The 24096-nt window shown below is 42.6% G+C and overlaps 1 protein-coding gene across 2 annotated transcripts in view; it reads right to left on the bottom strand.

The window, feature by feature from the left end:
- Nucleotides 1-3495: 3495 nt before the first annotated feature.
- The window catches only part of Tmem260 (transmembrane protein 260), a 55621-nt gene continuing 35020 nt past the window's right edge, over nt 3496-24096 (bottom strand). Inside the window, exons 11-16 of one of the 2 annotated variants that reach the window (XM_023566080.2) lie at nt 23100-23271; nt 20065-20213; nt 15187-15363; nt 13569-13622; nt 12050-12140; nt 3496-3840 (exon numbers count right to left, since the gene is read on the bottom strand). In XM_023566080.2, coding sequence (XP_023421848.1) covers nt 3616-3840; nt 12050-12140; nt 13569-13622; nt 15187-15363; nt 20065-20213; nt 23100-23271 — 868 coding nt within the window. In that variant the 3' untranslated portion in view covers nt 3496-3615. Of the gene's footprint in view, nt 3841-6113; nt 8401-12049; nt 12141-13568; nt 13623-15186; nt 15364-20064; nt 20214-23099; nt 23272-24096 lie in introns of those variants that run through there. The other variant, XM_003472493.5, reaches the window with a different exon arrangement.

The raw sequence follows: 24096 nt of genomic DNA, 5'->3' as shown, positions 1-24096 counted from the left end.
CTATTGTGTCCTGAGGCCTATGACATTTTCTTGGCTTTTCCTTGAAGAACACTGGTTAAGAAATTTAGGGACTATCTCACTTTGGTATGAGATATCTCCTCAGGATTAAATAGCGACTATGTTTTTGACAAGAATGGGACAGAGGCAGAGCTTCCCTGACACTCTGTTGACACAGGGTTTGTTTTCCAGGCACTGACGCTAAGCAGCAGCCTGTGCCAAGGGCCTGTGGGGAATCAGTGTGGTCAGGGGCAGCCCGAGAGCGGGGCAGCATGCTTCTCGCCTGGTGCCTCCCTTCTCTGGCACTGGAGGTGGTGACTGGAGAAGTGGACATCATTTTCCCCTTACAGGGAGACAGCACTGCTGAGGTCAGCAGGAGCAGGAAGCACAGGGACGAAGGCAGAGTCCTGAGGACGCTGGTGTGGACAGGTCGCGTGACCTGATGGTGTGGTCTGGGGTGCTGGGGACTGAGCTGGGCCCCAGATAGCCCCAGGAGGAGCCGCAGATGGCTGGGTGGGTGACAAGCTCTCCCTGACAACGCCTGATTGCAGTTTGGGGAAAAATCATACTTGTATTCTGGCCTCTCCTTCCCTAGCAGGAAACTGCAGTCAGGGCCCTTCTCTAACAGGCAGCACCCAGGCCTGCACAGCGGTGCTTGACTAAGTGAATGGACCAAGTGCTCATTTGCCAGCAGCCTCGTGGGCCTGCCATGTCCAGCTCCCCACATTCCAGGCTTCCCAGTGCCCGGGAGGGGACTGCTCTCTGGGGGGGGGGGGTCACGGGGAGGCCCCCGGAGGGCCTCAGAGTGCCTCTATCCTCAGGCTGAGACTGAGACCCAGTAGGCTTGGGATGAGACGGCAGAGCAGGAGAGTCCACGCCTCCACGGTCCAGCAGGGGAACGTGCTGGAGGGAATGGAGTGCTCAGACTGCACACGTGTGGATGTGATCGCGTGTGGGTGGAACTCACACATTCACACAGGCAGGCTGTGGGATGGCTCCCTTATTGATGAGGCTGATCCATTTTTCTGTCTGTTCAGGGCTTTTTTAGTTATTCTCTTTGGTAATTCATCTAATTTACTACATTATTTATAATTACTGTAATTTAAATGGAATCATTTAAAATTTCCAGATGTGTACTGCGTGAGGATATTTTTAACCATGTAAGAGACAAGCGAGGTACTGGGAGGCTTTGAAGCTTTATTCTACAGGAACGCAACGGAAGAGGACCCGCCTTTGCCAACACATCTGCAGAAAATGAGCCTGAGCCGCTCAGCTCACCTCTGAGCCAGGCGGCGTCTCTGCTCCACAAGAGGGAATCCAGGTACAAGCTCTGTGAGCCAGCTCTACAGCTCCACGCACCTGTGCTCCTGCTGTGATTCCAGAGAAGGCCTGTGCTTTCTTTTATACCTTTACCAAGGGCATGACACATAGAAGCCTCTGACTGTGAGGTTATGAGCTATTGGTGACCCAGAGAAACACCAAATTTACCTGCTTCTCAAAGAAAGGCCAAATTACTTCTACTTCTGAAAGGAAATGAAGGAAATGCGTGATTTTAAATCACTGAAACAATTAATGATGATAAATGTCATTAGTTGCTACAACAATCGTGGTTTATTATTATAATTTTTATGGCTGCTTTTTCTTTTCTTTTTTTTGTTTTGGTACTGGGAATTGAACTCAGGACCTCGAGCCTGCCAGGTAGGCCCTGTGCTGCTGAATTATATCCCCTATTGTCATCTTTATATGTAGGACTCAGGAGGCAAACTTGGAAAGAATCATTTTACCTATACCCAGAATTGTTCCTAATGAGGAGCTAGACACTTGGGTCTTCAAAGGGGCCTCTATATTTGTGACCCTTTGTTGTTTAAATCAAGGGGCTGAATGGGACAACCCTGTGAGCAACACCTTGGCGGTAGCTTGGTTCCTGGAAGACAGAGACTAATGCCACACCCAGGATGCCCAGTGGACTTGGTCTTTTCCTGACTATGCCTGGACCTTGTCTCAGAGGGGAGCTTTCAAATGGAGCTGCCAGCAGCTGATTCAGCTGGAGTATAATTTATGCTAATACATTTCTGGATTTCAAAGTGACTTTTTCTTATCACACTAAAACTCTTTAATTCGGGTGTATATTTCTAAGTCCAGAATGGGTGGGGAAATTCTCAGCAAAGCTAGGGATACAATTTGGTCCTTTCTAAAAAGAAAGGGGAAACATTACATTCTGAAGGGTTGGAGGAAGCAATTGTGCATGGCTTTTAAACAATCTCCTGCAACATAGTGTTTGATTTCACACACCATTTCCCTCTAGAAAAGTTTGTCATAATTTAAGCATGGCAGCATCATTTGAGAACATAGCTGTGCTGGATGGTGGATTCGACTGGTTTCTTTTGAAAAGTTTTTGTCCCAGATGGGACACTGTAGCCGGTGAAGCCTTGGAGGCGGGACCAAGGGGCTCTATCTTGAGGTCATCTTCCCGCCCCTAGGAATTTACCTGTGGTGCGAAATAAATACCAATGGGCTACCTGTGCACCAGTAATGCCCCTTAGGCACCACCCCAAACCTAAGCTTACCTGTATGCCCCCACACCAAGGCGGAGAGAATGCCAGACCCCGGAGGGTCAGGGGGTCTCTCCCCACGTTCTTAAAATAAAGGTCTCATTTATATTTCATACTTCTTATCTTTTCAGCTGTGCCAAAATCCTATCAGATGGTTCCCTTCCATGCCAAAAATTCTATCATCCTTTAACTGTGAAGGGCACAGGGTGGACCAGCCTGGGTCAGAAACTCCTGTCATGGCTCTGTGCCGCTGCCTGGGTGTGTGTGTGACGTTATTCAGGTTACTTACTATAGGACTTGTTTTCCTCATGTATTAAATCGCACTAATTGTGATAGTTACTACTGGATGATCCCTTAGAAACCCTTTTGTGTTAGGTTTTCCTAAGCCTGTGCCTTCCAAATTTATTTTTTAATGTGATCCATAATAAATACATTTTATATTGTGACCTAGTAATACAATTGCAGGCTTATATGTGTTATTTATATATATGCACACATGCATAGTAAAAGATGTCATAAATATACATGTGTATACACATTTCATGAAACATCTGTGCTTGTTAGCTCAGATGCATTGCATTTTTTTGTTTTGCCATTTAGAGGAATTGGTCACGTGTTACTAAACTGACCTTATGACCGGCATTTTGACAATCACCCTGGGACGAGTGGACCTGCCTGGAGAGGAAGGGGCTCACATGGGTGCGGGCAAGCGCGAGGTCAGGGTTAGCAGGGCAAGGACAGAAGTGTGGCAGGTACCAGCACACACGGAGGCTGTGCTGTGTCTGGTAGGATCGTGGCAGACTGAATAACCAGCAGCCCGTGTGTGCTCCTCCTCGGAACTTACTTGCTTTCAACTCTGGAGTTTAACTTTGGTTTTTCATCTGCCCATATGCACACTTCTTATCGAGACTTCCTTTTACTGTTTCATTGGCCTTTAACTCATCAGTGAAAGCTCATTTTTTATTAGTAGATCATGTCTTCTTTCAAATAACTTTTTCTGTAGCTTTTCCTAGAATAATTCATCTTTTTTACATTATGTTTAAATCTACTTCTATTAATACAACAATTATCTCATATTTTTCCTTCTGCTTTCAACGCCCATTGCGAGGGAGGGCACTGGAAGGAGGCTCCGGGCCTTGGGTCCTCTTTCTGTCCACAGCCGCTGCTTCTGGGTGCGGTTTTCACACTGAAGGCCTCCCCGGGAATCCTGTTCCCTGTGGTGCCCATCATCCCGGTTCCAGATGTTTGCTTGGGAGAAGCACCCAGGCCTGGCTTCCCACGCAGGGCTGCCCTTTTGGTTTTAAAACAAATGACAGGTATGAGGCTATTTCCAAGGGTTGGAACATGTAAGGGAACATCTCATTCAGCAAAGAGAAATCGCAAATATCCCTTTGCAAAGGTTATCTTACAAAGTAACTCCTTTCAGATAACACTTTTAAATAGAAGTTGATTGTGGCATTTTCCCCCCAAACAGTACATAACTCATAATCTCTATTAGTATGTGGTGAGTAGCTCATGACACACTGAACGATGCAAAGATTGTATTTCATACCCATCTGCTAGACCTCTCGTCCCCTTCCACTGCTTGCAGAGAACTTGCAAGAACATCATCCTCACCAAAGAAAGCCTTAAGCTATCTGGCTGCTCTGTGAATCTGAGTCACTGGGGAGGAACATGGCCGCATTTTGCCCTCCTGATCTTGACCTTTACCTTGCGACCGACCATCTCAACCGTAGCAGCCCAACAACCTACCACAGTGTGCTATTGAAAACTCACCCTCACCAGTAAAACCTTACATCTGCAGAAGAAAGAACTCTGCCAGGGGCCTGTGATGGCCCTCTAGGAAGGAGCTATCGGATTTCCCCTTTTCTGGGTGGAGAGACCCTTTACAGGATTTACTCCTGCTAGCTTACTTTCCTAGTCAGGTAAGCACACTGCACTGTCCCTGGAGCTGCTTCAGTCATCCCACGTGGGGATCCCAGACCTCCCGAGGGTGGGGACGTGACGTCTTCATTGAGCCTGACAGTGCTGAGCGGCAGCTCTCCGTCTGCCCTGGCTATGGCCTTTGGATGTTCCCAACATCCTGCAGCCTGCGCTGGTTTGTCAGTATGAGCTTTATGATGGTTTTGCATCTGGTATAAAACCTGGGGATGAACAAAGTAGTGCGATTTTCTTCTTGGGTTGGAATCATTTTATTTACTGAGCATCGGACTTGAGCCAGTTAGAAGAGCAGAACTTTAAGTCAGTATCCTGCATTGGTGCATTTATAAAATATACCAAAAGTAAAATGGAGCAAAAGAATTTGGGGGAACAGCACTTTTCAACCTTTGGAGTTAAAACATTTCTCAAATATTAAAAGCATTAACATTTTAACTTCTGAAGAATACTAATAACAGTCACTATCAAGGACTCAGACTATTTAACTTTTTAAATATTTTAAAAATCTATGCTTCATATCCTAGCCTGATGACTTCAAGTTATCTGTAAAGCAACACAACAGTAATCTAATACTCCAAATAGGCTTTAGTTAAATATCATAAAAATTAAATATCATGGTCCCACATTAGAAAACACTAAGAATGTGGGCAGACATAACATTTCATAATTTCTATTGTAAATTTTTCAAAATAGTACACTAGTAATTGATACCTTTCCATTTTGCTGCATGAAATGGGTCCTTTTAAAAAACAAAGAAAAAGAAAAGCAGTTGACCCCAAGAACAATGCATGTGGGCAGGGGCAGGCAGACACAGCCAGGCTCGCTGGGCGGCTGCAGCCGTAGGCCCCCCACCTCCACCCCCACCCCGCCCAGCATCCGGGTGCTAGGGCAGCAGGGCACTGTGGCATGTGGGGAGGCAGACCGCCTTGCTGGCTCCCACTTGCTCCCCCGGCCAAGGCCCAGGCAGAAGTTGGCCTTGTGGGGCTCCTGTCCCTCTGCCAACCCACAGCCCTCCTGGGACACTGCTGGGGAGGCCAGCCAAACCTGGCGTGAGAAGTCATCTTCTTCACATCCTCTTCAACACTGGGAGTTAAACTAAAGACGCCCTTTCTAGTTTACAGTGTGTGTATTAGCTGAGAGAAAGGGGGATAAAACAACTTACTTAGCATCACACAAAGGAAAGGAAAGGATTCTTCAAAGTAGTTAATATGGGACTGAACCCCATATTCCTACCTCTCAGTTCAGCTCGCTACTTTTCATTTGACCATGGCTTTTAGGAATTTAAATATAAGTACGATCCTATCTACTTTGGACTTAATCATTGCCTTCTCAAAGACAGAGTGGTCCAAAGCCATCACTGTACAAATGCATAATAATCCATGTACCATTCAACAGCAGTCAATCCACAGCGCCTGCTTAGACGCCCTGGAAGGAAGATACCCTCAAAGAGAGGCCTCCATTGCCATTCTTTAGGCTATGACTGGGAATAATACCTTTAATAAGGTGCCTCAGATACCACATATGTGTACGCAGATGAATATTCACACACGCATGTAGATGTTCAAAACAAGCACAGTCAACTGACACAGACAAGCAACCTCTTTTCTGAACCAACAGACAACATGCTACTAAGAACCATTTGCATTTTATTGCCCTTCTTTCCCCCAGAAAAGTGAAAATCATAGTCTTTCATAATTTCTTTCAAGTGGATAAACTTAAACAATTTATCAACGCTTCCTTAAATTTTTACACCACACTGAACTCCAACAGGTTTTTGTTTTAAGGTAACCCAGGTCTTGGGTTCTTCCCTGTGGAGAAGTTACTTTCAAGTCAGTGAAAGTTCTTGGCCCATGATTAAAAGTCTTTGCCAATTAGTACTCAACAACTTCAATTCATTTTTTTCTGGTTCAAGATGAGTAGGAGCCTAATAAGGCTGTGATAAAAGGGCAAAAGGCACTGAGAGCCAAAAGCGGATTAATGAGCTCCTCCATTTATTTGTCTTCCTAACAGCTGAACTGTTACAACTATTGACACTCTTCAAAAGGTTCCGCTCTGAACCCTGTCCAGGCGCTGCAGGCTCCAATGGACATCTTCAAATGCAGAGAATGGAGGGGCAAGAGCTTCCCCTGTGTGATGCCAAAACCAACAAAGCCCCATGGATCAGGTAATGAAACTTCAGCTTTTCCCCCTTTGAGATTTATTTACTGGCAGCTGACAAGGGGCAAATTCAGCTCGAATTGTGCAGTCAAGGCCTGTCAAGCTTTTAGAGGCACCCTTGTCTTGAAGCACCTTCATGACTGGCATTTCGCTCAAAAGCCCTCGGCACTGGTCCTTAACAGCTTATGACATCACAAAGGACACTCCAGACAGATGCCTACATGGCATCCTGCAGCATTTTAAAAGAGAATTAGTGGTTTTAATTATGGTCGTAGTATGAAAGGGAACCATGCAAGCTCCGCAGGAGACCTTTGATCAGACCCTTTTGCTAGTACAATGCCACGGAACTGTGAGTATTCCTGGTAAGGGGCCTTTTCTTGCTGAATGACTCACCAGTGATCTTTGAATGCAGACAAGCTTCGAGCCCTCCCTCTTCATTAGTGAGCATTTCTATACAGGGGCCTATATAGTGCCTGGAGTCCAGGAGCCACACAATTGGGGGGAAAGAATCCCTATAGATTTGGGCCTCTACTTAGGAAGTACTGAAGGACTCTGAGTGACTTTATTCATTAAAACAGGTTGCTATTAATTAACTGTCATAATAAATAAAGAACTATTATTTGCATTTCTTACTATGTTCTCTTTAGTAATAGGTATAAAAGATGCTTGTAACAGAAATGAATTTATCGAACAATCCCACCCCAATCCCTACAGACACTTTTTTTTTCTTTTTTTTTAATTTGCATTTGGGCAGCAGGAACCTGCTAGTCATTGGGTCTAGATTTGTGAGTCCATAGAGAAGTAAAATATAAATACAAAATTAAGTAAATATGAAATGCTTTTTACTTGCCAATTTGTGCACCAAATTAGCTTTCCTCTTTAGTCAATGTGGCAAACTCCCTAAAACATCATGTGAGAGAAAGGTTTGCCTCTAAGACAAACCTTTTCATGGTAATACCCAGTTGGTGTGTACCTTGCAGTGTGATGCGTGGAACAATGACAGTTCCTTTTTTCGAAAAAAAATTCTAAACTTCAATCAAAACATGATTCATTCTTTTTTTTTTTTTTTTAAAAAAAAAAACTATTTCACTTTCAAAAACAAAATCTCTTTGGCATGAAAACTTTATGAATTTCACCCATAGAACATCTCAAAAGCATGGTCCTTAAGGATTCATGGTCAATATTTTAAGTAGATGAAAATAACTCATTCTCTTCTAAAGTGTAATCAAACACAGTCATTTGGTGAAAGGCTGTGTGGTGGGAGGTACGAAGAAGAGTTTTCTGAAGCTTCTCCTGGAAACGCTAATTTGGTAACAGGGTAAACAGACTTTGCATAAATACTACATCGTGGGTACTCAACATTGATTAGGCAGCACTGCTGCACCAGGTTATTTGTATCTGGGCAATAACTTAGTTTGCAGTTTCTTTTCTTGGAGGAAAAACTTTTGGACTTCAGAACGTTGGGAGCTGAGTGAGAGCGGGCTTTTCACATTTTGCTGCCTCTGACATTTTTCATATTTCTCAGACTGTGCAGTTTTTTCCTTAGGTCCTTGAGAGCAGCTAAAATATCAGTGAGCTGTGGATCATTCTGTGCTTTTTGAGCGTAGAGATGAAAGTGTCTGATGGTCTCAGACAACAGGACCTCGGCATCCGCGGCTCCCTTCTGGAAGCGCAGCATCCGCTCGCAGGCGATGGCGTAGTTTTTGTGCCAGTTCACGGGATGTTCTTTTCGTAAATACACGATCTCCTTATAAAGCTGGAAGACGGCAAAAATTTGGGCATTCCACTGTTATCCTTTGATTTGATCCCCCCAAAACAAAACAAAACAAAACAGAAACCACAGAGGAATTGATAGCATAAGAAAAAAATTCCAAGCAGCCTACAGTAAAAATCTAATCATTGTTAGGCCATGCAGAAAATGCAGGATGTTACTGTAATTATTACAGTAGCAGGAGGCAAATACGCTTCATCTGAAACTGCTTCTGGGGCTTTCGGGGGCTGCAGGAAGAACCTGACACACACTGTCAGGACAAAATCCCCTTCCTTCAGAAAGATGTTCTGGGAAAGCGATTTAGTTCTAACTCGTGGAAAGCTATTTACTCAACAGGCAGAGAGGCTGAAACTCTAAATTTAGCTGCTGGAGAAAAAAAAAAAAAAAAAAAAGCTTCCTTTAGAAGACCGTGTGGCAAAAGAACTGGAAGGAATTGAAATTTTGTCCCGTGTTATTTAAAAGAGTTTCTCTCAGCATTAAAGACAACAGTAGTGACAACAACAGAAGAATCCCAAAACCCCATCCTGAAGGGGGCTGGAAAAAACAACATAAGGAGCACCAAACACTCTCCACCCACACCACAGCCTGTAATGGACAATTTTAAGAGTCTTTGCCACAGAAACTCAGAATTTTGATTTTCCCATATCTGACAGTATTAATTTGGTACATTTACATTTTCAATATTGAAGAAAGGAAGCCCATGGAAATTTAATGCACAAACAAAAAGCAAAGTGAAGTATTATGCTTGCTTCTTTGGGATTTCACTGTCTTCCTGGGGTCTGTTAAGTCAGCTGGATTCCCAGGAATATGCTAGCAGCTCTGAACACAGCATGGGATAGCATCGATGGGACACAGGCTTCTGAGGCAGAACCGTATTCCCAGCCTCACGAAGTTGAACTACACTGTCCACTTCCCCGACTCTCCCTGTTCCACAACAGATGGATGCACGCTGATGTCAAGAGTGTCTCCATCCCAAAGTCTACAACCCACAACGAGGTGTCATTTCCATACTTAATAGGCCTTTGCCTTCAAGTTGCCTTTCACAGCACCTTCTCCTGAAGTTACCTAAGTTTCATAAAATGTGAAAACATCGCCATATCCTCTGTCAGGGAAAGTGTGTCTCCCAGCCCTGCTAGGCTGTCTTCTCTCCGCATCCCCAGCCTCCTCATGAGGGGTCCTGTGCAGTGCACGGCAGGCAGATGCCAACACAAGGCAGGCACACAGGAACTGTTAGGTTTTCAAAAGCCTAGCAGAGGCAGCACTTCCTGGAGAATTTGTTTCCCCAAGTGCTCAAGAGAAGCAAAAGCTCACTATAACCCACTATAGTCTTCAGGCATCAGCAACTGCTCTGCCCTTTCTGGAACATTCTGTGGCTCAGGCAGCACTGGCTAATTCCAATTCTGGAGACCTGGTAAGCCACCTGCACTGCATTGTGGGTAGCAGCATTTCTTGTTGTGTGGAGCTGCATCTCCTCTGTGTGTTACAGTGATACTGTAGTGTTAGTGGGCTGTACACTATCCTTTGGGAATAGCCTCACCTGGCCCAATGTTTCCCGAGTTTCTGGCTGTTCCTTGCTTTTTAACTGCCTCCAAATCATCTAACTTAATGTCTTGTATAACCTATGAAGTGGGACAATAGGACAAACACCTTAACACCTAGTGTGAATGTTCTTGAAGAACCAGCACTGGGATGCGTCTGTGTCACTGGCCTCGCTCATCTTGTGAATACTATCACACATCTGGAGACATACGCAGGCAAGGAGGGGCTGAAAGCCTGTGTTCACTGAAAAGGACAAAGCTCATGGCCCACAGGGGCCACAGAGCTGCAGGCAGCGTGAGCGTGGCCTAATGACCCACATGGAAGACTTCTCTGATAAGAACATGAAACACTAGTGAGTCCCAAATAAAATCTGCAAGGCACTAGAGATGAAGAGGCAGTGTGATATGACCAGTATGTGAGAGCTTATGCTTTAAAGTTTAACATTCATTTTTCTTAAAAAAAAAAAAAAAAATCAAGGCCTTGTAGGTTGAATGATTCATAGTTGACAACACATGGTGGAGTGGCCAGGCCCCAGACAGGCAGGTGCTGAGGACCCCTCTGCCCTTGGGGGACGCGCCTGTGGCTTCCTCCGGATGGACGCCCACCCGCCCTCTCTGGCTTCCTGGCTCTGCCATCTGTCTGGTGAGCTCGTCCTGGTCTTTCAGCCAACAACCCAGGGACACTCAGCCCAGCTGGCTCAGCCCACCTCTGCCCTCACTGCCCCTCTGCACTCTGAGGCCTACACTGTCCCCAAGGGCCTGGCCTCTGTCTCCCTTCCTAGCACTCTACCTTTCTTGGTTGTAGGAACAAAGCCTCTTACCTCCCATGCAGTATGTGTTACAGAACAGGGACTCAGTAAGTGCTCTGCCAGTGGGAAACAAATGAGTAAGAGCAAGGATCTGAGTTCAGGAGAATTAGTCATACTAATTAGACATCATGCTGTTCTGACCTAGCTCCAAGTGAAGGCCCAGAGAAGATGCACAGCAGTCCAGGGAGTGCAGAGGTACCTGCTGTTCATACACTCTGCCCTGGCCTCTGTGTCTGTGGCCTTTCCAGGGTATCTGCTTCCTGTACAGCAGACTCCAGGGCTGTCTGCAGAAGCTGAAGAGCCCAGTGCTCCAGGGCATGGAAGAGCAGATGTGGCTCAGCAGTACTGCAGTGAGCCTCTCCACACACCCACCTTCCGGTAAGGAGGGCAAATGTGCGGAAGGGCCTCCGTGTGGCTGTGCGTTTGGAGGACTTGTTCACTTCATGGGGCCTGGAGTTAGAAGACAGCATCTCTCTACAACCTCTTTACCCATGAAATCTCAACTGGCCATGGCCCTCTCATTTCAAGCACAGCCAGGGTCTGGGCTTCTGCACAAAGGGTAACCTGCCAGAACTTTTTATTTTTTTATATAGCCACTATATTAGTTTATGCTGCTATAATGAATGACCACAAAAACAGTGGCCTCAAGCAACACACATTTATTATCCTGCACTTCTGATGGTTAAGTACACAGCTGGGCTCTCTGACCACATGAGCTCACCCATGTTGTATTCAGCACACCAATGAAATGAGCAGAGCTATGTCCTTTGGGATCCTTGAAGGAGGCTACTTCCTTCCCTGGTGCAGCTTCCAGACACACCCACACGCCTCAGCCCCCAGCCCCTGCCACTGCCTCCAGCCCACGTGTGATGTCCCCGACTGCTGCCTCTCTGACTGCTGCTTCTGCACCCCAACTCCGCCACTCTCACCCCTTTCCTCTCTTGTCAAGGCCCCTGGGTTATATGAGACCCATCTGGGTAATCCAGGACACCTTCCCACCTCAAGAACCTCATCTGAATCACATCCACAAAGTCCTCTTTGTCTATAGGATAAAAGCTACGGGCTCTGGAGTTGAGGACACAGACATCCTGCAGGGGATGTCATTCTGTTTACTGCAGCCATTTACTTCAGGCATTGTGACAATATGGAGTACTTCCCATTCTACAATGCTTTACAACGTCCGAACTAAGCTGGAAACAAAGAATAAAAACTGCTACACACCCTCTCCACCCCAAACAGTTGCCACAGCTCCCACCAAACAGCCCTCTTTATCAAAGACGGACATACATTGTACGCATGCGCATAGAGCTGAGCTTTCACATCCGAAGGCACAGGCACCGTTTCTGCCAGGTTGAAGATGAAGAATGGTGTCTTCATCCTGGGAAGAGAGTGGGGCCTCTCGTTAAAGCTGCATCATCCATTTCGCACTGAGGGCTAACTGCGCCAGGCTCTCCACTGACACGGCATGGACGAAACCCTTGATTGTATTACTTTTCATTCTCTCATATTCTTAGACATTTATTCTGAGTCACCAGCAACCGCTGTTCACCAAAGACACTGCATACTTACTACCAAATCTGCAGGGAGAAAGTCTACATACACCCCAGCACGGCCACGCTGGCCCCTCCGGAGCAGGCGACGGGGTGAGCTGTGGCCGCGCACAGCAGCCCTCATGCCTGTGACCGGTCCTGTAACAAGGCTGGTCATGCAAGCTCATCCGGGTTGTATTCAGTCCCCAGTTAAATCAATGCCTGCCCCAATAATGACGTGCACGCTTCTTTTATGTGATGTCTGCTCAGCTCTTCTATAGTGAGTCGTGGTGAAGTGCAGTATAAACACACAGCCTATCTTTGATCAATCTTCAGTGTCTCTCCCTATAGCTAGCCTGGTAAGTGGAAATCTGCCACTGATGACCTTTTAATAACTACTATGGCACAAATATTCTGTACTTATTTTTGTAACATTATAGTGGAGCTATATTTCTTGACAGTTGATGATGAACCTTTTGAAGCTTACAGAAGTCTTTTTTACTGCAACTTAGCTCCCAGTGCAGTCAGTGGCACAGACTGGGCATCAGCGTGTTTTTGTAGATAGGGGCACTCTGTCTGTAAAAGGCACCCTGCCTGTACTATTTAGGACCTGTACGTTTACGTTCAGGCCAAGGTCTACTAGTGAAAGTCACTTGATTACTTAAAAACTGTAACAACGGCCCTAGGAAGCCATGGCATCATGACAGAGCAGTTCATGCAGGACAGTGCCAGCTTTCTCTGTCAGGAAAGCCCAGCATCTATGCATTAACAGTGAGGCCTCCCCTTTCCATGCTAGGATGCTCCACGAGGGTGGGAACCGCATTCTCCTGACACCCACAGCTCTGATGCATAGTGCGCTGCCCAGTCTCCAGGATGTATTAAAGAGGGGCCAGGTGAACAACTGCTGGCACATTATAAGCGAGGCAGTGCTGGTGTGACTGGCTTCCCTTCAGTCTCACTCGGTCACTCAGGTGTGCTTGAAACAGGAAGCACAGGGGTTCAGTGTTCCACGTCAAAAGGACATGGGCTTGGACTTGGGATCCCAGAGCAGGCAGACTTGGCCGGACTCTCTCCACTCCAGTTTGCCCTTTTTAAACAATGAGGAGGTCAGTAACCTCACAGGGGGTCATGAGGACAAAATGAGACTGTTCACATGCAATGCCTCAAAGAAAATAGTTGCTAGTGTTGTTTTTAGTGCTCTTGAAATGAAACGTGCCATAGGCTACTTCTCTGCTGTGTTTGAAAGAGACTGAAAGACATGAATGCAAAATAGTCACCTGGCTTGCCACATCTCTTCATTAGCAACTGACTCCCAAGAAGATGGATCAAACCTGCAGTTACAAGAAAGACAGTATCTCCCATCAGCCATTTATCACTATGACGTGAGGAGCTCGTTTTATACATTTTACAGGATCACTAAAGCAGGCTGGGCCTTGAAGAACCATGGACAGCAACTAAACTGAAAACCAGTTCAACTGTGAGAAATTTGGGCTTCTGGAAAATGTGCTCCTGATCTGTGCTTAGGGCCTCAGGACTGGGGGGAGAGGCTGGGCGCTCAGGGTGTTGCTGTCACATCAGTTGTTGGACAGTGACAGGGGGTGGAAGTGAGGTGCAGGCCATCCTTGGGACCCGGTGAAAAGCCAGAGAATGAGCTGGTGAGGGGATGCTCAGCTCTGATGTACCTGTACAGAAGTCACAAAGCTGCTGGAAGAACGGTCTGCTGATTTTTCTTAGTTAACATTTCCTTCAGTGTTTATTTTGACAGAGGGCGATGGTGAATGATGCTATACCTGTGTCCTATGCATCTGCCCATCAAAGAAGATGTCATTTCCTGTCCTTTCCTTCTGCAGGCCACAGAGCGCTTCGATGCAGGCCTTTTTACCTGGATCTCGCTGCTACACACAAAGAGGTCTGTCTGCTCATGTTGACTCAAAAACACCTACGTAGCAACTGTTCAGATGGTCTCCCCTCTTGTGCGGTGCCCTCTCTGTGGGTGTATGAGCCAAGTGGGTGAATTGTTTTTTCTAAACTAAAACTTCAGTATGCAAGTTTAATTGCAGTGCTGGCACTCTGGGATAAATAAGTGGGTTTTGGGCTGCAGTTTGGGTGTTTGGTCTCTAAAAGTTTCACCATTTAATTGCGTACTGATTTAATTGGGTACTGAATAGGTTACATACTCTTTAAACACAGTAATTCATAACTTAACAAACAGACAATGGGGAATTTCTTTAGATGGTGATTTATTTTCCATGTGGAAGAGAGTAGAAATGCTTAAAGGCAGGCCAATAATGTCCTCCGAAACATTATCAGATTGAAACCCAACAACTGTGAAAAATGTACCCAAATTCAATCTTTCCTCCAGAAAAATAATCTGCAGTCTTTTTTCTTTTGGCAGCGGTGGGGATTGAACCTAGAGTCTCATGCATATGAGGCAAGTAGGCTAGTACACTACAGCTGAGCTACCTGCTCTGCTCATGTCTGCTGTTCTTGAAGAAGAAAGCATGCAACAAGTTCATGCGTGTGGACACTGTCATGAGCCTTCCGGTGCCTCTTAAACTCAACCACAGGTATTAAGTCCCTTCTAGTTTTAGGGGAATAAGGTGAGGAGGAGCAGGGGACAATACCACTTTCAAAGGCCTGGACACAGCTGTTGTGCTAGTGACTACTGCGGCATGCACTCAACTCTGCCTCTCTGTCCCTCTGTCCTCTGACATTCTGTCAACAGAGAAGAGAGACGTATTTGTCTCTCTGTATTTGTTTTGTGATACTTTATAGGAAGCAAATCATTTTAATAATAAACAAGCATGCAAAAAGCATTAAAAGGCATCTCAAGATGTAGTACTGTTTTAAGCAAAACTGCTATTTTATGCTTAAAAATGCAAGCTATGTTCCTACCTTCCATATTCTTCAGTCCAGTTATACATATTCCTTGTGAGTTTGACCCATTCCTCAGGGTTGAATACAATCTCTGAAGGAACTAGTTTGTCACAAGACCCCCATGGCCACAGTGAATACTTCTTTTTCCAGGTTGGGTCACCTTCATGAATTCCTATGCAAACAAATGTGTCTTTCCTGAAGATACAAGAAAATATTTATACTTTAACTTAAAATTTTACACATTTAATATAATTCATGAAAAATCACTTTTGACTCCTTAAACTTTGGTTACCAATAAGTCATTTGGTGTTCATGTTGACTTATTTGAATTTTGACCAAATATATTATTTAAAGTTTATCCTGCTGGATAAAATTAGCTAGATTAGAATAACTGCAAAAATTAGTAACAGATATGGTTAAAATAAGCCTGATTGGGGCTGGGGGTTTAGCTCAGCGGCATAAGCGCCTGCCTTGCAAGCAGGCAGTCGTGAGTTTGATCCCTGGTACTGATAAAAAGGAAAAAGACAAAAAAAGAAAAAAGAAAAAAAAATAAGCCTGATTTGCGAAAAAGAATAACTCAATATCTGTCTTCCAAATAGTAATTAATATCTTACTTTTCACTATGGGAAAGAAAAGGGGCTATAACAGGAAACTGGTTAAAAGTAAAACACACTGTGAAGCTTGAAAGAAGGTAGCTTAGATTTTAGATGTTTTCTTCACCATTCACGGCCTCTAGGGTTCCAAGAGAATCATCTAACGACCTGGTCTCCTCATCTGTGAAGTAAGTCAGATCAAGCGAGATGCTGGTGTAAAGTATGGTACAGAAGAAACACGTAAAGTTCTGGTTCTGGGAGACAGGATAGGAGCCTTTTGTTTTTCCCTCTGTATTCAGCTATTGTTCTGAGATGTGATCTTAGAAGAATCTCCAGGAAGGAAAGGAACTGGTAGAAAGGAGGCTGGGAGTAGGACTGACATTAAAAGTTCTATCCAATTAGCAGGGAGTTATCATTTATCTCCCTCTATTATTGCCTGTCCTGTACTCAAAAGGACCAGAAACCTAGAAGTACGTATCATATCGAATGGGGATGAAAGGAATCTCCCAGAAAAAAAGTTCGTCTGTTTTCTAGCCTATAGAACAAGAAGTAAACTCATAAGGTTTGGAGAGGGGGAGGAAAGATCCTGGATCTTTTCTCCTTTTCTCCTCCAGGCTCCAGGCAATACCTTGGTGACAGTGGACTTAACCATGGAACTCTGGGGAAGGGGATGCCTTCTCTCTAATCAGCGGGGCTGGGGCTCCAAGATAGAAGGCAAATCCCCATTGCTTTCTGTCTCTGTCATTCCACAGCCTGATCCCAGATGAAGACAAAGCCACAGGAAACTTAGAGCAGAAGATGGAAATTAAAACCCCAGAGAACTAGGAAGGGGTTGGGAAGCTGCAAAGTGCTGCGGGACACAAAGGCGCACACTCACGAGCAATCTCATGCGTGTGGACTCCTGGGTTAGTTATCTCTGAGCCAGGAGTTCTCCTGGCTCGCACGGATCTGACCCTCAACAGAGTTGGCAAAATCAACCACAGGGAAAACTACCAGCCAAATCTCAGACTGGACACTGGGTAGCACACAGAAGGCCCTGATCCAAATGTCACTACTGTTTTAAAAACAAAACTGGCAGTGGAGCCAGAATTCACAGAAGGTAGACCAGAACTTGCAACCTGAGATGAACCTGGCCAAGCTCTGCTAAACAAAAGGAAACAAACAAATGACATCTTCTTGGAATTTAACTGAGGCATACATATGCAAAAGCCCAGGCTAAAATCTAAAATTACTCAGCATGTGAAGAACCAAGAAAACATTTTAATTCACAATGAAAAGTCAATAACATCAATTCCAAGATGACAGAATTGCCAAAGACTAGAAGTAAATACTCCTGAGATTAGTGAGAGGATAGAGAACCTTAACAAAGAAACAGAGGGTATACCAAGGCACCAGATGAAAATTGTAAACCTAAAAAATACAATGACTGAAATTAAAAGTTCCCTGGCTGCACTTCATATAAATTGAGACAGGGTATGTCAAGGATGACACTTTATACTATTTCTTTTTTCTCAAACAAAAGGAGAAAAGGATTGACCAAAAATTCCTGTCTTGGGTACCTGTAGAACAATACATTGCAGTCTAAATTTCTGTTCTCAGTCTGAGAGGAAAAGAGAAAACATGAAACAGAAAAAAAAAATCTAAAGTAATGCCTGAAAAGCTTATATTTGTGACAGATCTAATTAACAGTGTCAAGAAACTCTGCAAACTTCAAACACTTAAACTCATGTCAATGTATCATATAGTCAAACCACTGAAAACTAAAACAAAAAGTCTTTTAAAAAGTAAAGAAAACACAGTTTAATCAGGAGAACAATAATTTAAATGTAGATTTTTCCTCATAAACACACAAATCAGAAGCTATAAAATAATATTATCAACTCAGAATTCTATGCCCATTAAACATCCAAAAAAAAAAAAAAAGGAAGTTGAAATAAAAACATTTTTGGATGACAGATAATTAAAAGGATCTGCTCTAAGAAGGAAAGGAACTGAGTGACACAGGAGAGGAGCCCTGGAATACCAGGACTGAAGGAAGGACAATAAACCTGGCGAATATCCGCATAAATATTATAGAATATTTTTTCTCTTAAATTTTTTAATATGTACATATATGACAATTGCAAGAGACAATTAACATACATGTGACGTAATATACACAATAACACAATAGTGTGGAGAATTAAGTATCTGGACTACTGTAGCAGTAAGGTTTCTCAACTCCACCAGAAGCAGTAAAATATCACCCCTAAATAACGGTGGCAAGTTAGTGTGTCTGTCATAATCTCAAGAGCGTTGAGTAAAAGAAAGAAAAAACTCAACGATAGAAGCAAAAAGCCCCAAGAAAACAACAACAATGACAACAACAACAACAAAAAAACCCATATTTACCAAGATATATAAGTAAAAATCTCAAGAAATAATTTTAAGAAATCAAATAATCTAAAAATAGACAGAAAAGGGAAAATGGTACAATAAACAACAGGGGACAAACTGAAAACAAACAATAAAATTATATGTATCTAGGGGCTGGGGATTTAGCTCAGCAGCATAAGCACCTGCCTTGCTAGGAGGCGGTCGTGAGTTCGATCCCCGGTACCGATAAAAATGAAAAAGACAAAAAAAAAAAAAAAAAAAAAAAAAATTATATGTATCTAAACATATTGATATTCACATTAAATGCAAATGAACTAAAAACATCAGTTAAAAAACAGCTATTATCTGTGTTTATTCTTTGCAAGAGAGAATCTTTTTTTTTTTGCCTGTGTATTGTACTAACTACTTTGAAGATGATTACAGTCTATTCATTGTAGACTGTATAGAATGTATTATAAAGTAAGACCTAAATATATACTGTCTACACATTTTAAATATTATACATGTCGGCTGTCTAACATTTAAATTTAATTTCTTTTTCCATAATTAACATGTATTATTTTAAAAACACACATCAATAGATGATATTTACCCCGAAACTTCATTAGTAAAAAAATACTGACAAAACTATAAGCCAAAATGTTTATCATCATACTAAAACTTCAAAAGTCTAGAAACAACAAAAATTTCTTAGGAAAATAGAATATTTGTTAAATTATCATTTACTATGGAAATATACAGCAAAAATGATAGCACTGAAGACATTTAATTAATTACATAGGACTCACAGTGACACAGAGACACTCAGTGTCAGGTGAAGAAACGCAACAGAAAATGAGACCGTCTAGCTATGTAAAATATGCTATATACGTAACTTTGTCTATGTGTAAGTAAATCATTTATGTGAAAACTGAATGGAATCCGAAATAAGGTTACATGTTAACATGCTCTTAACATGCTGAAATCCAGCTGATACCAGTCGCTTCACAGTCTTTGGGACTACCTAGGCTTCCCCAAGGGGCGTGCAGTATTTTCTATAACACTTCCTGGAATATTCTGGAATCCTCACATTTATTAAATGAATGCTCAGTGGTGCCATTCTGAGACTTTCAGGTTCTGCACATTTCATTCTAGACTACAATTCCAGAATAGAGTAAACACACTCCTGGAGCAGTTACTCCACAAGCCACTGTAAACACATGCTCTGAACACCGGGATTCGACCCTTTGCAAGGGCTGATTTAACTTTGGGATTTACAAAGATTTTCTGAAGTCCTCTTCAGAAGAAAAAAGAAGTCATGAAGTAAGTTTTCCTCTTTTTCAAGCTCTGGACAATCTTGAACATCTCAATGACGGAGAAGTATTCAAAACTACACCGACAGAGCTTTTTATTGTTGACCTTAACTATGAATAATTTTATGTTCTCAAGTATAGAATTCATAATTCTCATACTTTTTATCTCAGCGAGTGTAAACTGTAGGTGTTTTTCTTATTTATAAAAATGTCTTATCCTTTATATAACAAAATCCTTAAGCTATTTTTAAACAGTGATTATTCCTGAAAAAAAATCGCTTTACACTTAAAAGGGGGCCATGGTGTTGATCAGGAGGAAACTGTAATTGCTTGCAATATACCTGCAATGATTTCAAGTAGGAAGGCACATCTTCAATTTCTCTGAATTGTACTAAGATCTTATTTGCTGTTCTTACTAATCTGTCTTTATTTTTCCTTTACCCAGAACAATAACATTTATTCCAGCCTGGCCTCATGTATGCACAGATATTCAATTTAATTACAAAGATAATCTCACCGGTGACAGGGAAATAGGTATAGAAAATTGGTCTTTTGGATGAGGCACAGCTGTTACAGAAACAATTTTAGAAAAGCTTAAGATTTTAGAAAAGCTATTATATGAAAAGAATGCTTACTGTTTGTTTATTTCAAGAAAACGATAAAGATTAAATGTGACCACTCCAGTAGGTAATACTCCTTCCACAGGGTTCCACCGGTCCCCGGGAAAGTGGACACCTGGCAAATGCTTTGCCATCTTGGGTAAGTACCACTCATAAGTCATCATCTGCCAGAAAAGAACATACAATACACTTTTAGCATACTTTACAAGATCAAGGTTAGCGAGTATAAAAAGGTTCTACATGGGAATATACTTGTTCAGTAACTGAATACTTTCAAGCACAACAGAAGAGGGTGACCCTGGCCGCTCTTAAAATGACTAAATTTTGGGAGTTTAGCACTGTGCCCAGGACACTGGTCCCCAGGTTTGTCACCTCCTCGGTTCCCCCAAGGCTGGGCCCCACTTTCAGAAGGAGTGCAAGTCTCACCTGCCCAGGCCTCCTTCCCTCCCCACGCTTCTCTCTTTCTCTCCCCCTCTCCCCCCTCCCCAGGCTCCAGGCACAGGGAGCTTGATCCCGCCTGACTGTGCTCCGAGGAGAGGGAGGGAGGCCTGTGTCTGCTGGCCTCTGTGCACAGGAAATTCTCGAATTATATGTGCTAAAGTGAAACCTCTGTGATGGCCAGGCTAGGCCACCTGGCAAGGTGACACAGTGACACCATCCTTGCTCAAGCTCAGTCACATAACAACCTAGCCTCAAATTACAAATCCTCTGGCCAAATTAGCTCAATTTTTTAGTAGTCCCAAGTTAATTATTTCATCTTTACATGTTCTTTTGATTAAATTATTAGAAGAAAATTGCTTTTCTTAACTCTGTACTTAATATATACTTATTATTTAATTCTAGACTTTTATGCAGAGAATCCCTCTGAATGTGGAAAAGATAACACTTCGAAAGCGCTGGTAGAGTTTATATATCATTTGAGCAACTTATGTTTTCCTTCATTAAGGTGTTTAGCAAATCACTATTTTATTTATTTAGTGGTACTAGGCATCAAATGCAGGGTCACTTGACCAATGAGCTACATACCCAGCTGATTTTGTTTTTTATTTTTTGGGGAGGGTCATACTAAGCTGCTCAGGTTGGCCTTGGACTTGCGACCCTTCTGCCTCAGCCTCCTGAATAGCTTGGATTACAGGCATTCACCACCATGCCCAGCTAGAATTTAATTTTAATATAAGTGCACCTTGTAAAATTCAAGAAATACTTACTGTATTAGGTTTTATTATCTAATAGTTTCAGTTTGGGGGATACCAATCCTAAATGCCCTCTGTGCACTAACGACCTTCACACTCCTCAGTTTTCATACTAATCTTACTATGTGAGGATAATTGTGTCAGGCACTGTTCGCTGCCCATTCATCAGCTCCTTCTTCTTTGCTGACACTACCCTTCTTTGAGCAGGCAATAGCATGCTCAGGTCTAATAATTTTCTTTGCTAGTGAGTATTGTAGGTGAATATGAGCCCACACTGCTGAAGGTCTCTCAGTGCAGAGGTGGGGAGGTGGGGAGGTAGGGCCCCAGAAGCAGCGCCTCCCTATTTTAAGGGAGGATGTTTGGAAATGAGCATTCATCTTGCAACTATGAAGGGAAAGCCAGAGGAGCCATCCTGGAATACTGCTATCACTGAGTTGCTTGTATCAGTACCAAAGCCTCTTCTTTCCCGACTACTCATTATGTGAAATAAAACCTCCATAGTTTAAGTTAGTCTTCCTCAGGCATTCTGATTTTTGCTTTCTAAAGCCTCTTGCTTCTGTTTCATGCATAAGAGAATAAAAGCTCTGAGAGGAAAAACCATTCATCCTCTCATACACCTAGGAAAGGATGGAATGAAGACTGGGATTTAGATCTTATTCTCTGTGGAATACATGCTTTTCAACTATAGGAGCTGCTGCCCCAAGTGGTACATATATATGATATACATATTTTACACATACACACATATGACACAAATAATATATACACATTATATACGATTTGGATGCTGTGATGGAACTCAGGGCCCCACACATGCTAGGCATATTCTCCACCATTGAGCTATATCCCCACATCCTCCCCCTGCTAGTATTTAAAATCATAGTAAAATACTATGTTATCAACAAGTAAATTTTTTAAGAGCTGAACTGAAGATCAAATTTGTCAATTTATATACATAATATAAATGCAAATTGCTTATAAAATATATGCAATGTGCAAATTTCCTTACAGAGTATTTAAAAATTTGTTTAGTTTTCTCCCAAAATTCTAATTATTTTTTAATACATCAGTTTATTAAGTATTCTAATTACTGTCCAACTAAACTAATCATATTATCCTTTCAACATTAAGAATTTCTGTTTTGGGTTGGCATAAGCACCTGCCTTGCAAGCAGGCAGTCATGAGTTCAGTCCCTGGTACGAATAAAAAGAGAACAAGAAAAAGAAAAAAAAAGAATTTCTGTTTTTCTGATGATGCCTCTAAACATCAGTTATATTTGGTCCCTTTAGATACTTATAGTCTAAATAATAAATCTTATGTTTAAATACAGTTTTTCAGTTGCAAACCACTGTCTTACTACCCATCAAAATTTCTACAAGTTCCCTCCTAATGTATTTTTGTCATAGGATCAGCAAAGATTATACAAAAAATTCTATAGCAGAGTTTTGGTTAATAATTTTTATTTTGAGAAATTATTTGAGATGTTCCCACAGTATAATTCATATTCAACTTAGGGCTAGGGTTAGGATTAATGCTCTATTCTTGAACTACATCCTTGGCTCTTTTGAAAGTTTTTATTTTGAGAAAAGAATCTGCCAAGTTGCCCAGGCTGGCCTTAAACTTGTGATCCTCCTACCTCATCCTTCCAAATAGCTGGGGTTATAGGCAAGCAGGACAAAGCCAATAAAACACATTAATTCTTAAACAAGTTAGTTTAAATGATAAATAACGCATATGATTTGTATTATTATACAAAAGAATGTGATATGTAACCTAAGAGTGATTATGAACAATGCACTCATTCATTATTTACAAAACTTTTTTACATACTATGTATTATACATTCTATGTGCTTACTTCCTGGTCCACCAGTGAAATATCTGGCCGTAAGCCTTCGCAGTAGTGCATGTAACGGAGAGCATTCCCTGGCAAGTCGCCTCTGAGTAAGATGATTGCATCATGAGGCATAGAGTCTAGAAGGTTCTTTGCAAATGTACTGATCACATTGTTGGTCCTTTGGTCACAAATGCTAAGTAGAAAGATAATAAAAGTTAAAGTTGCAGCAACAAATAGCTATGTGTCAAGAATACTGCCATTCCTTTCAAATCACACAATCTACAAGTGTTTTCATATTTAGTATTTCAATATCCTCAGGGCATGTAAATTAGGAAATATTGCTCTGCATGTATTATCTGATAAAAAGAGAAATATCAAGCTCTACAACTGAAAACCCCAGTCTGCTCCTTTATTTCTAAAATTTACAACCATTTTCACAAAAAGGGAATCAGTCAGTGTTCAAGAATAAGCCATTCCCCCAAATCCAGGTGCATCCAACAAAGCTAAGGTTTGCAACTATGTGGAATTAAGGTAGTTTCCTGATAATTCTGTTTACGCCAAGGGAACTTTCAAAAATGCCAGCTTCATACGTGAATGTAAGTGGTAGTTGTGCAGACCTCAGCACGCTGAGGGGGACCCTTCCCACTCACTACTTCTTTGTACCCCAAGCTCTCTGCATCCTCTCTCCCCTCCAGGTCAGAATGAGGAAGAGGAGGAGAGTGTTTTGTTCACCTCCCTCCAGGCGCTGTTTGCTGATGCCCACATGGCAGCCGTTCAAAAACTCTTTTCAAGAATGAAGCAGACTTTCTAACTTCAAAGAAAAAGTGCATGAATTCTGAGAACTTAACATGAAAAGCAAAAAGCACCAAACAACAGAGGAAGGAATGTCATTCCTGTTATTATCAGGTGCATTACACTTGATGGAGCTGAGAAGCACTGCCTAAATCACTAGGTTGGCCTAAATAGCAAATAACAGATGGACCTCTCGGAATGCGGCATTACCCTGCCTTTGCAATCG

The sequence above is a fragment of the Cavia porcellus genome, unplaced genomic scaffold (genome assembly GCF_034190915.1).
Source record: "Cavia porcellus strain 051 isolate PalLab524CR breed Dunkin Hartley unplaced genomic scaffold, mCavPor4.1 scaffold_31, whole genome shotgun sequence".
Lineage (NCBI taxonomy): Eukaryota > Metazoa > Chordata > Mammalia > Rodentia > Caviidae > Cavia > Cavia porcellus.
The sequence above is the reverse complement of the archived record's forward strand: the minus strand, read 5'-3'. Positions and strand labels throughout refer to the sequence as shown.